General features: G+C 38.2%; 1 protein-coding gene across 1 annotated transcript; it reads left to right on the top strand.

The window, feature by feature from the left end:
• The first annotated feature begins 6,258 nt into the window (after positions 1 to 6,258).
• Positions 6,259 to 13,365, top strand: LOC134660866 (fork head domain-containing protein crocodile-like). The gene is made up of 3 exons (XM_063516709.1): positions 6,259 to 7,643; positions 7,820 to 7,990; positions 12,773 to 13,365. The coding sequence occupies exon 1, from the start codon at positions 6,622 to 6,624 to the stop codon at positions 7,627 to 7,629; it is 1,008 nt and encodes a 335-aa protein (XP_063372779.1). The 5' UTR covers positions 6,259 to 6,621; the 3' UTR covers positions 7,630 to 7,643; positions 7,820 to 7,990; positions 12,773 to 13,365.
• The last annotated feature ends 1,052 nt before the right edge of the window (positions 13,366 to 14,417 follow it).

Here is a 14,417-nt window from a genome sequence, read left to right as displayed (position 1 = left end):
ACTGCGTAAATTTAAGTAAAAAAACGGAAAACGGAGTCAGTAAAATAATATATACTCGTAGCAACAAGTAATTTTTATCTAATTAAATAAATTAAATGTTTTTGTTGTGTAGGCTGCACCAGTAGGTACACTGTTACGTTAAGACATAAGTTTAGGAGGGGAGAGAAGGGTTGAAGATAAAAGCTTAATCATAGATTAAATTTTTGCTAAAAACTTTTACTTAACGTTGTTCCGTTCAATTTTCGACTACATAGTTGTATTTATTTTGTCTAGACATTTGTACCCGGAATTCAATTATCAGAACGATAAGAGAATAAAGAACAAGTCATAACATAAACATACATTATGATTACTCGGTACAATATGTATCTTATCAATTGCCTTGACTGCATTAATCTTTATATATAGCTGTATATACAGGGTGCCATGTTTTGTATGTATCAAACTTATCAAAGCGATCAATCAAAGAATGGCCAATCATCGAATCTTGTTTCCACATATTGATAACCACAATAGGTTTCGGTCAAAGCCATTGACTTATATATTACTTCGGTCAAATAGGTAGTTCTTTTGTGAGGGTCATGTCATGTGAGGGTATATTCGACTGCCTTTCATACTTTTCTAAATAATTAAATTTCAAAAGTAAGGTTTGGAGAAAATTCGATGATTTCTCCTAAATGAGGGTCAAATCGTAGCTATAATGGTCCTCTAGCTGTTAACCATTTTTGTTTTATCCATAATTGAATGCCTCACCGTGTATTCTAAAGTTTTGCCGGCGTAGCGTCAAGAACACTTTCTATCCCTAATACTAATAATACAGTGGAACCTCGATAGCACGCATTTCAAGAGAAACGCCAAAAACTTCGTGTTAACGAGGTTTCGTTTTATGTACCTATACCTATACTTATATGTAGAGAGCATCGACATAGGTTTTTGCGCGTCTTAAAGAAGTTTCCAGTGACAGAGGTAAAACGTAAAATGCATGTAAAATTCGTATTAGAGAGGTACTTAAACTCGTAAAGGTACCAAACAATGATATTACTCATATTACATAACCATAGGTAGGTTATACTCATACTTGAGGAGCACAAAAAATACTTCCATATTTATTTCTGTGCCTACGAAGAAATCTGTTATTTTTGATTAATTTTCTCATTCCATCCATCTTTGTCACACTCGTTGTTAAACCATAAGCTCGTCTCTTTCTCTTTCGGTGTGCTTTCGGGAGCTCGTTAGCACGTGCACATTTCTCGCTTGTCCAGCCGCGACTAAAGGCAACTTGTCCAATTTGTCACAAGGTAAGCGCTTCAATTTTGGAACGCCTATAACCTATCTTGAGTTATAAATCATTGGTACCAACGCGTAAAGTAGATATCTACCTACATACAGTCTTATTGTGTTTTCGAGTTACAGAGGTTCGTTAATAAATAGGTAACTTTGAAAAGTAGAGGTGTTAAAACTATACATATACTATGTTTTCGAAATTATAGAGATCAAATTTAATTTAATTTAATAACCGTGAAGGGAATCGTTAGTTACTTCGGAGGTTAAACTTTTTGTTATTTTAAACGTCATAATTTCATATAGGTAAGTTTGACGTTTAAAATAACACAGTCTGTGTTATTAAAATCGCTGCTAACTTAGCTTGGTCTAATTCTATTTGGATTTGAAGGAAAGGGAATGGCTTTTATTTCGTTACAACGAGGATTTCGCCTCGTCGAGATTCGAGTTAAAGGGGAGAGATATTTATTACCTAATGGAAGTGAGATGCGAAACTATGTCTAGGCAGGCGAAGTCGCAGGCTGTAGCAAGTGTCTAATAGTTCCATTTTCGAAAAGATGTGTAATAGATTTCATTTTTTTTAAATCATTTAATATTACAACAGTTGTTATAGTAAAGGGGGTAAAAGCGCATTTACCGTTTGTTGCCGTTTGTAAGAGATATTAAAATATACCACAATATACTAAAAAAATACTTATGCTTCTTGAATTCAAGTTCAACTGCCAATGACTTATTAATAATTCAAGAGTGAACTATCAAGCAAGACCGGTCTTGAATTCAAGTCTCGGCAGTTGGACTTGAATTCAAGAATCATAGGTATTTTTTTAGTATATTGTGGTATATTTTTAATATCTCTTACAAACGGCAACAAACGGTAAATGCGTGAAAATTTTAAACCATCAGAAGTTGAGTCATCTGACGGATTTTATATCATTCAAGATGTACTGAGACTGCTACACGTTTAGTAGCGACATCTAGAATTCAATTACTTACACCAAAGAGAATAGAGTGTACGGGGAGGTACACACATCTTTGTTTACATTATAGGCCGCCGAAAGATGGCAGCAGCCAACGTAAAAGTCAGTTGATGTAACATTCCATTTCCGACTGCAGCTGCACTACTGCTCCGACACTACTGCAGCTTAATAAGAAGAAATAAGTAGCTTTCTTCGTAAAGGATTTCTTGTCTGGCCCGTCAAGTTTTACATGGTCTGGTCATTAACTGTTACTGTCAAGAGCGCCGTCTCCCATGGTCACCTGCAACACAAGAGCAATTATAAGATTTCAATTTGCGACTGGACTATAAAATATGAAGTGTAAATTGCACAATTATAGCATTTACAAATGCATTTATTAATTTATACTTTTCTGTTAGGTACCTGAAGAAAGTAAAATTGCTTTAATATTGAACCTCAGGAAGATAAATCTGTAATATTTTGCCAATACCGAACGACGTGTCGCATCGCCTTCTCCGGAACCCACGAATAACTGCAGAAACCAATGAAAGACCTGATAAAATAACCTACCTGGGGACGTTTATCGCAGACTTCTAAATACAGCCGGCAGTGTCCGCACGTTTCTGACGACTGAGTACCTACTCTCCACTGACTGACACTGCCGGCTGGATTTGGCTGGATCACGTACCTACGTGATGCGGGTGGATCAAGTGCACACCCCGTATACTTCACAAGCTACATGAGTCCCGCTCACGTCGGGTTGCTGTGTGCTGTTGCGGTCGTCACGCATTTCGCCAAGAAGATGGGGAAGATAATTTAAAAATGTTAGCTTACTTTAATTAATTTTTCCTCTGCATTAATTTCATTTGGGTGTATTTAGTCAATTATTAAGCCTCAAACAACGTTGAATTGCTTTTCATTTAGCGGTAAAATTCCCTGAATCACAATGACAATTCAATATCAGATCAATATCGAAAAGTGGAGTCTTGAGCGTTGCGAGGGTTTAAAGGCACGAGGGTTACCGGTTAAAAAAACTGCTACCGAGTAAAACATAAATTTGCACCACACCAAAACAGTAAAACATTACAAATCAAATTCAAATGAACGTTAATAAGTAGGTAACTATTTATCATTCAAAACCATCACTTAAAAGTCAACTCTACCAGTAGTAAGTAGGTATACCAATATAACGAAACAACTCAAAATTTGAGTGAGATTACTTTGCCACTGTTGTGGATAAAATGCAGTTTTCTTATTATCAGTCTTGGAAGTATAAATAGAGCCTTTAAGAGCTTGTGGTGAAAATACAATTTCATGATTCTCTTACCTTGAAACAACCGTAGACAAGTATACATTTAGTTCACTTTTTTTAATAGGAGCGCCACGCCGTGACATCAAGTATAACTGCTGACGCTCCGTCTACAGCGGAAGAGCTAATTCTTAGCCTTATAATCTCTCGCACAATGTTTTTTACAACGCCGACAAAGTGATCCCGGTCATCCTCTTTTTTGTTTACATAGCTAAACAAATTTCGCTCCGCACATTTGCCTGAGTCAACAGACGACGGTTACGACTTCCGATGTGTGATAATTGCTGTGCTTGATAAATGACGTCCAATAGGTACTTAACTGTAGATATATTTTACATAACTGCCGACCTACATTTTTTGCTATGAGACTTTTTTGAATCTATCCAAACTAGCTAACTATTTATTTAGGTATACTTATAGTAACGGCACCAGTCAGCTTACACCAAGTAATAACTAATTACAATTTAATATATGAACTCACCTCTTAGCGAAGTTGTTAATTCTTACTAATTATTTTTTTCAGTGATATCACAACTTTTGGGTTGACGCCAATTTCTTAAAGTAACCGAAATTAATAAAAAGTCAAACTTAAGCAGCTCTATGACTCTTATTTATGGTAAAATATTGCCAGTGTTTATAAACTACTTTTAGATACTTATTTTAGAAGATTTGTGGTTTTGTGTCCCATTGCCGGTTCAGGTAGATATAAGATATATATCCTCATCCTCCTACTTACGAGTCATTTTTACAGTTTTTTTTTAACCTTCTTTTATTCCAGTGTATAGGTATTAGGTAAGTACCTACTTACGTCGCCAAATTTCACTTATCGCAGTACTTAGTTTTATTACCCAAATGAATCTTAAGCAAATTTACATTTTGTCAAATTTTATATAAACAAAAACTTATTTAGCAAATGTTTTTATGGCGTTTTCTAAAATAAATATTGAAAACCCGATTCTCCCAGATCCTGGTGTTTTTGGGTTCTTTCAACTCAGAATCACTAGCATATTCAATCCTGGTGATAAAAAAAGTTGTCCCAAAATTTTGTATGAAAATTGTACATTCCACTACGTCACGTTACATACAAGTGAAAATTTTTCTCATACTAAAATCGTGACGTAATGGAATGGACATTTTGGGACATCTTTTTGTAATGGTAGGATGGAGAGTGCTGTCGATTCTGAGTAGAATGAGCCCAAGAATGTCCAGATTTGAAAGAATCGGGTTTTTGATATTTATTTTAGAAAAAACCCATATATGCTAATATTATATTCCAAAAAGTTGTTTGATCAAATTCTCATTTCGTATGACAAATAGGTATCTCTATAAAATTTGTACCTTAATTTTATCTGTTAGAATTTTTATTTATGATTTTTGTACTCAAGAATCACGAGCTTTTTACATTTTTACTGAGAAAAAAATGACCCTAACTTTTTGGTCCATTTCGTTTAGACACGTTTTCAGTATGTACAAGCTTCTATGACCATAACATAACCGACTAACAAAAAAACAACGGGTTCACTCCGGGAGTGCCGGCAGAAGTGAAAACTCAATGACATTGTAACAGTTTTTCGATCAGGCGGCCTAGCCAAGGTGACAATCGTTATCGCTTCGCCATCGAATCGCTTTGTGTCTCTCTATCACTCTTCCATATAAGTGTGACAGTGACAGTTGCGTTTCGATCGCTACGGAGCGTAAGCGATTGGCGTGTTGGCTACGCGGCCAGGTCACGTGTCCGTCTTACGAAGAGTCTTACTTTTTTTTTTTTTGGATTTTATGGCCTGGTGAAGAGTCTTACGTCTTACGCTTAGGGTTGCCAGATGGTCGGGATTCGGCGGGATTCTCCCGATTTTTAGCATGTGTTCCCGATTCCCGACAAAGTGAAAATTGTCCCGAAAAACAGCTTCACGTTATAAAACAATAATTTCAAGTTCCGAACTGTCGTCGAGCGAGCAAGCGACCCGCGTCGAGCCCGTCAGCGTGTATGCGAGGCGCGCGTGGCGAGATTGGCCGGAGCAGCTGACGTAGTGCCAATAATGTAAAATATCGTTGTTTTTAATACAATTAATTTAATTTGAATGGTTTTTTTCCCGACTTAAGGCCCAAAATCCCGAAAAATTGATATTTTTTCCCGATAATAGCGCCTTTCGATCTGGCAACCCTACTTACGCTCTCGCGAGTTTAACATTTTTTCCCCACCACAAAAAGTGCACTGCGCCGCTAAAGAAGTTTTCACTTCAAAAATTTATGAAAATTGACTTGAGGACACTTTTTCCGTATTAGGGTCGAAAGAGCCCGCGATTCTGGATGGAAATAAAAATAAACATGCAACAAATGCAAGTTAGGTACAGCTTTACCTATATAGAAAATTACCTTAATGATAATGGTTGAAGTTTTAATTATATGTAGGTACCTATATGACATTTTCTAAGTAAGAAAAATATTTCTAAAACTTTTATGTTAAATAAAGTAAACCATTACGGGTTCATGTCATGTTCAGGTACCTACTTACATACTTACTACTTTGTATCTCAGGGTTTCAATTAGCGACAGGTAGGTACGTAATTATAATAAATAAATAATAAAAATAGGTATATGGAAAACAGTTCGTTTTCATAATGGGGTCTCAGAGTGTGAGTGCATCGGAGCAGCTTAACACACAGTCCGTTTGGAATAATTGACGGTTGTGCGGGGACAATGCGTATTATATGGTGAAGTGGTTCGGGGGAAGCATTGTCAGAAGAATGTGGGCTTGTGGGCGCCGCCCTCGGCGGGCTGGGCGTGCAGCACCCCGCCTCGCGGCGGCTGTACGGTGGGAGCGGGACGGCCGCAACTCTGTCTTCGTAGTAGAGTGAGAGGGCGCTCACGAGGGCGGAGCGAGCCATCGTCGCATCTGCCGGCGTCGCCCCGGATCCCGCTCATTCGTCTCTCGTTTAGCGTCTGCTATGTAAACGTGCCTTGTTGTGAATCTAAACAAAATCAGTCAGTCGTCGTTTTGTTGTCGAGAGAGTAGCCTGTCGAGGGTTCCGCGTCCGCGGGTTTAACATGCTGTGCCAGTGATCGTGGTTCGACACGATGCACGCGTTGTTCGGCGAACAGAGTCCGTACGCGTACCGCGGAGCCGCCGCCGGAGGCTACTCGGCCAGTGTCACCCCCTATGCGTACGAACAGTACCGATACGGATACGGTGCTCCTTACCTCCACCCGCATCAGCAGCATGTCGGTGCACCTAAAGACATGGTCAAACCGCCTTATTCCTACATAGCACTTATTGCGATGGCAATACAAAACGCGCCCGATCGTCGTATTACACTCAATGGCATTTATCAGTTTATAATGGAGCGTTTTCCATATTACCGTGAAAACAAACAAGGATGGCAGAATTCTATTAGACATAATTTAAGTCTAAACGAGTGCTTCGTGAAAGTGGCTCGAGATGACAAGAAGCCTGGTAAAGGTAGTTACTGGACGTTAGATCCAGACTCCTATAACATGTTCGACAACGGATCATATTTGAGACGACGGCGTCGTTTTAAAAAGAAAGATGCCTTGAAAGAGAAAGAGGAAGCTCTGAAGCGGCAGCAACAGCTGCAGCAGGCGCAGGAGGCGCTGGCCGCGCAAGAGGCATTAAGCGTGTCCGACGTGACGGGGCAGGCGCGCGACGTCAAGCCCGACGTCAAGCCGCGCCTCTTCGAATGCCGGCCCAAGCGCGAACCCGGCGCGGATTGTGCGCGCTACGATAAGCCGTCGGACTCCCTGGATGACTACAGCGAGCCCCGGTTACCGCCCTCTGCCGTGTACTGCTCGCCGCAGCCGTACGCGCTGGCGGCAGAGGAGTTCCGAGCGGCCGCGTCGGGCTGGTACGCGGCGCCGGAGCCGCCCGCCGAGCAGTTGCCTCCGGCTTTCCGCGACCTCTTCGAGCCTCCGAGTTGCCAGCTGGCTGGCTTCCGGGGGTCGCCTCCTCCCGACGCTTACCGCACATCGCCACCGCCTCACCACCACTACCGCGCGCCGGCGCCCTCCTACTACCATCACCAAGCGTGCGTGGCAGCCGCACCCGCACCCGCTCACAAGTCCTACTGAGACATCGCATCCAGGTGGGATATACTTTGTTTTCACTTTTATTAACCGCCCTGCGATTTTTTCTTACGATGGAGAGAGTTTTGGCGATTGCGAATTGGCTGTGCGAGTTCCATGGTTTCACTCCTGGTGGCCAGTGGCCGGGATCGGCGCGGCACGCCGGGGCAACACCGTGACGTGGTTGTGGTTGCAGGAGGCCGGCATCACACGGCGCCGAACGAATTTAGCTGCGCGTCAGTTCCAGAACGGATAAATATAGCGCAGTAGCCGGAGATGCCGCGGAGGCAAGTGGCGGCGCGTCGATAACCACTGTTTACACGTCGGCGGCCGGCCCTGCCGCCTCCCGCTCCGTCCACACCTATAGGTACGTAGACGAGGATCTCATCTGTGTACGATCTCATCTGTGTACAGCTGTAACAATAGCCCCTTGTGTGCGTACACGAGAAGATGCGTGTGAGCGTCTTGCTAGTCTGATGTATCACGGAAGTTCAAGACGCGTGTTTTGATTAGCTCTAGGCATAATATAGTTTACATACGAGTACTTATATCCATGGGTTAGGTAGGTTAGTTATGGAGTAATATGGTTTTTTTTTCAATTATCACAACGGTGGCAATTAAAAAAAACAAGCATAGAAAAATATTACCTAAAAGTGTCTTTAAGACACTTGTAGGTATCGCCAGGGGTATGTCTCATGCACGTTTTCTTTAAAACCCGAGGTACCTATTTGGAAACCTACGGACTGTTATAGGTACAATCGTTATTCATATTGTGAAATGTGCCAACTACCTAACTGATATGCCGTCGGAAAAAAACTCGTTACAATAATTATGATTTATTTAAATATTTTTGTGCGAAACGGAATAATTATGAAATATTTTAATATTCTTAGTACCTACCTACTTAACTACTTAGAACGTTTCATTATTTCTAGCGAAATTTTCCAACTAAATATTACTTTTTAGAATGTCTTCTTTCTTCTTATTTAGAATTTCTAGGACATTTCAGGATGCGATGTTAAAAGTTGGTTTTGACAGTTTTTAGAATCGGAGAAGGTAAACAATTATGTATATATGCGCGAGCATAGCAGTGTCGTCATTATCAAGATATTAAACGTAATTTAACGCTTCGACTTTCTAGAATTTACAAGCCGTCACTGCCGTCAGTATTAAGTTTTAATTGCAAGTATGACTCACGCTAAACCGGGCCTGGCCCGGCAGGGCCGGAGCTTCCGGGGTTTCGTTTTCTATGGAAAGTAACACGTGATCACCGTCATAGAAAATTACATGACGGATGCCTCGGCTCGGGCACAGCCCGGTCTACCGTGAGACATCCTTTACTGTCTGTATCGTTAAAATGCGAAAACCGCTCTAGATGAAAATTTTAAAGAATTAAATGTCTCACATACTTAGGTAGTTACCTATTTAATCACGTTTTTAGAACTTCACCATCAGCGTGTCAAATTTTTAATGATAAAATTGATCATATTGCTTGATGAGGCTTTGTGAACTAACTTTGTGGAATCTTCAGCGTTGCGAGGGTTTCAAGGCACGATGGTTAAAAACAAACTTTGCCAACTAGTGAAACACAAACATTTTCATCACACCAACGCGAGGAAAATACTAACTGTAAAACAGTACCTACAAATCGAATCCAAATGAACGCTATTAAATATTTATCATTAAAAATCATCAGTTAAAAGTCACTTCTACCAGCCAAAACGAGGAAAGAACTCAACATTTGCATCAAATTACTTTGCCACTCTTGTGGATAAAATGCACCTTTCTCATCAGTTTTTTAAAATGTCTTTACGCGTTGGTGTGTTGAAAAGGTATTAAGTGTTCAATATTTTTATTCGGCACAGATGACAGGTGTTTACCTAACACAAATATTAATTTATTAAAAAAAAACGGAATCACGCCATATACCTATCGGTAAATGCTATACGATGAATTCTGGACAAGCAACGTATTCCACGATCTGTCCCACTAATTAAATAGCCAACACACAACAGATACATTGTCGGGGTACAATTTATTGTTTACAAATGTAAAATCTTGGAAGTGATAAAAACTTTGTGTAGACAGTAGGTAGAACCCGTTGTTAGTTGCTCGAGTCAGCTTAGTTAAACAACGGAGCGGAACTGACCATATGGTGACCAAGTGGCGAGAACGGCCCCAGGGATACGTTTTTTGTTTGCTCGTAGATAAACTACTTACCTACTTACATTTACTTTGAGAGCCAGAAAATAAGAAATACATTTTGAATATTTGCAAGGAAAATTCTCGCAAAGATGGAATGGTTTTTGCTATATTACCTTTTACGCATAAGTATATTAACTTTTGTTAAGAGGCAAGGGGACGACCGACCGCTTCTCCATACAAACGTAGTCCCCATTTTCCTCTCTAGATATTAACATTACAGAAAGTATGTTTATAGCTATGCCCCTTTATTAGACCTTTTTCCATTAGGAGCGAGGAACAAATTCCATAATTTTTTAAATGCTTTAACTTTTATACTTACTAATTAAAAATTCGAAATCCATCAAATTAAATTAACATATTTTCATTAATGTTAATATCCAGAGAGGAATATGGGGACTACGTTCGTATGGAAAGGCGGTTCAGGGGCGGTCGTCCACTTTCGACACAAATACCTACGGAAATTCAAGTAAGTATTAATAGTTTTGACGAAGGGCTTAAGTTAATTTTTTTTCTATTAGAATTTTTTTCAGTAAACATACAAAAACATTAACCTATAAAACCAAGTTAAATACTTATTATTTATTCTGTGGTTAAATTAATGTTGGATATTAAGTACCTACCTACATAACAGAATAAATAATAGTACTCCTACATCTATTAAACTTTATTCATCTTTTGTACGAACATATTAATTTCCCAAGGAGAGCAAATTTAAAATGAAAACGTTTTAAAGCAATCTTTATCATTATCATAAAAAAACGAATCTGTCCAAAGACGAGGACGAACAGTCGATTATCCTATAATCCACTTTGTCTCTTGTTTGACCCGCTCGAGGGTTTCTTTCATGGCCTTGTAATGATAATTTATGGGCCCGATTCGGATTTTGTAATAGACATCTATTAGATATCTTTTAGACATCGCCAAGATACGATAACGATATGTTTAAGATCTAACCTGTCAAATTTGACATTTCCGCGATTCTGGAGATACTCTTGGACAATTTCTACAAGATATTACTTAGAGATCTAATTCACGTCTAATAGATATCTAACACTATCTATCGTAAAAGTGACATTGGTTGCCCGAATTGTGCTGCAAAAGAGAACTAGTTGAAATCTAAACAATAACGTATCTAAAATGGATCTAGTACGTGTCGTCTCTTGTGAATATCTTGAAGTTCGAATACGGCAGTATGTTACGTCAGACGTTATTATTATTGTGTAGTGAAATTTTTCAGTCATTCACAAAAATTTCGTGACATGGCGCAAATGAATAAATAATTATGAATAGAGATCGCACTTAGAGATGGGTAACTACCCGGGTAAATACCCGAGAGCGGGTATTTACCCGGTATATACCCGATATTTACCTACCCGCGGGTAAATACGCGGGTATTTTCGTTTTTCTTCTAAATTTGATGTGTTTAATGGTATGTGAGTATAAATAAGATTAATTTAAGTATTTTTTTATAATGTTACATAAAATGTATGTTCAAACTAATTACGAAAAGGTTGCTATGAGGTGAAGTTCGATTTTAACTTATAAGTCAAATTATGAATATCGTGTAAAATCATTCCCTGGCTTCCGGAAATGTTTTACAATGCTTTTAATATACATTAGAAAGATGAAAATAAAGACTACTTATGAATGATAAGAAAAAAAATTGTGCAGTGTCACAAGTTGGGAAGCTCATAAGTCAAATACAGTTTGTTTTAGGACAAAAATGTATATAACCTTTGTAGGAAATTCTGTGTAATTTAGTTTGTACATACAACACTTTCCGATATTAATGACAGATTCCAAGAAATATGAAAAAGTTCACTTTTACCCCCCTCCCCCCAACCACACCCCCCGCCGACTGAAGTTCGAATGTGTATTATCAACGTATAAGTATAATACTCTTATGACGGTCTCTTTTTAATATTTATCAAAAGTGTACTAAAAAATCCTTAGTTACAACTGCAGGTTTCACTAAACCTTTTCATTTTAAATGACACACATTAATTACAACCATTAACTCGGTTTATATCTCCACTTTAACACAACTCGACATGTGCAATAAGAAATGAATCTACCCGTCCATTTGGGTAGATACGGGTAAATACCGGGTAGATGGGTATTTACCGGGTATTTACCTGGGTGGGTAAATTGGGTAAATACCCACGACACATCTCTATCGGACAGATTGGCGTCATTGCTCGCAATAATGTGGACATGACTCCAAATTTGATTAAATAATTCATCATTTAATTAATTTTATACCTGAGATTTAATTTTGTTCCCTAGTCAATAAATAACACTTAAATATATTTTTGATATAAAAAATAAGTACCTACAGAAAATTTGGAAAACATACTAATTATTTTTTTAAATAAATTTACATTATAAGAACTCTTTGTGTTATTTATTGATTAGGAATCAAAATTAAACCTCAGGTAAGAAATTAATTCAATGATTAATTATTTAATAATTTTTGGAGTCATGTCCACATTATTGCGAGCAATGTCGCAAATTTGTCCGATCTCTGATTATGAATTAAGAAATGTACCAACAACAATAATTAGGCATTAATAAAGGAAATCATTATTAATTATTAAAAATAATAACTTTAAAACCAAAAGTTTTTTGGTCTTACATTTCCATTTTAAAAATTACCTGCTAAAATAGGAATAATGGGTACTTCTTCCTAAGGTCCAGGCCTACAAGAACCAAACCCAACATTTGCCTGTGATATTTGAACCTAAAGTACGAAAGTAGGAAATAGAGTTGATATAGGTTTGGGTGAAAATTGAAAGATACTATGTATTAGGTACCTAAAAAATGCAAGTCTATTCCGATTCAAAATGATTTAAATTTCATCGAACTTAATAAGTAGGTACCTACGAGGTATAGGACCGTGAGTCTTACGAGGATTCTAGTCACAACATAAACTTTTTTGTCGCAGGTATGACGGAATAAGAAGACGGGAGGCAAGCAGCAGGGAGAAACGATACAATAGTGAAAGATTTAGTGTGATGGACTGAAATGTGCTATCTTTCAGTGGACCTCGTAAACTGACCAGTGAGACAGATAGTTCCGTTTGAGCGAACTACATAATATATAAAATTAGCATTATTGTGAAATCTCTAGTTCTCATCAAGAGAGCGTTCATAATGGAAGGAGTTAGTACGTAGGTATGTATATTCGTTCACCAGTGACTTATGTAAGGTAGAAAAGGATACAAATGAATTTAATTGTATTGTGACAATCACTTTTCTTGAGTGGCAAGTTGATTTGCATACCTATTAGTGTAAATACGTACTTAGGTAAAAATTACACAATTCACATGTATTCTACACCTATCTTAGCAAGCTCTTCTGATACTTGTTCTAGTCTGTTGACTCGTCTTTTCTGTGTAATATTTGAATCATTGATTATATACGTACTTATTCACCTTTAGAAATAACTATTGAGAAATCTTTGACATGCACACTCATTAGCGTGTAGGTTAGGTAAAAAACGTTTTGGCTTTAATATTTGAAATATTTTTTATTTATATTTTGAAGTATGGATGTACTTATTACGTATAGGTAGGTACATGTAATGAATGACCACCAAAACCATTCGTAGTGTAGCTTTTGTAGCGGGGCATTTATGAACGGGATTTTCCATCCTCGAAAAGGGAAATGGTGATGGTCTGATGGATTAGGAAGGAAACCAAGAGACAATTTTCACTGGCTCTGTTTTACGTTTCGTTTTTTCTCTGTTCTGGCTAGTGGGAGAACACATTGACGCTGCCCATGGAGACTTGGATAGGCAGTTGTGCTACTCTCACTGACACCTAACTCTACTTTGTACAACGTGTTCATTATATGTGACGTAATCTATGAAAAGGGACCTTATTGTCGATGGCGCTTACGCCATTATTAACGATGCTCCGATATAAATACAATGCCGCGCGACGCTGCGCGGCGTAAGCGCCATCGACAATAAGGTCCCTTTTCATTAGATAATGCCCCATATATCTCCCCGTAATGTGTACCCGTTTGTAGTAAAGATAAAACTAAACTTAACCGCGAGAGTATGTGTGCCATAACCATAATGTATTATGAAGAAAATCAAGTGGGTAGAACTAATTGTATGTAATATACTATACTAGTAGAAAATTATTATGATTGCTACAGATTGTTGAACTGCAACTGTGTAGTACAACACTTTATTTTAGTGGAAAGTGGCATAACTAAGTAGGCAGTTCCCAATGGAATAGATAACTTTAAGGATACCGTATAGTTATGTATGAATTTAAGTATAAATACATTAAATTTAGTCACATAGTTTAAGTAGCTGATTAGATCTAAGTCATCAATAAAAGCCTGAATCATGACATTGTTAGTGCTGTACTCTCTTCATCAGTGATTATCCAAATACTCAGAATCCATTAAGTATGTATATACCTATCTACGGTTTTCTTTGGACTTTACCTTGAAAGGTGACAGTCCATTTCCAACCGCAGCTGCACTACTGTTCATTTTACTATGGAAATTGACAGTAACAGCGACGCGTTGAATACCAGTAGTGCAGCTGCGGTCAGAAATGGAATGTTACCCTTA

Source organism: Cydia amplana, chromosome Z (assembly GCF_948474715.1).
Source record: "Cydia amplana chromosome Z, ilCydAmpl1.1, whole genome shotgun sequence".
Classification (NCBI taxonomy): Eukaryota; Metazoa; Arthropoda; class Insecta; order Lepidoptera; family Tortricidae; genus Cydia; species Cydia amplana.
Note: the sequence above shows the minus strand (reverse complement) of the source record. Positions and strands in the feature narration are given on the sequence as shown.

Bases quoted from the DNA above. Each gene is read 5' to 3' on its own strand.
- LOC134660866 (XM_063516709.1), top strand. From the start codon at position 6,622: ATGCACGCGTTGTTCGGCGAACAGAGTCCGTACGCGTACCGCGGAGCC.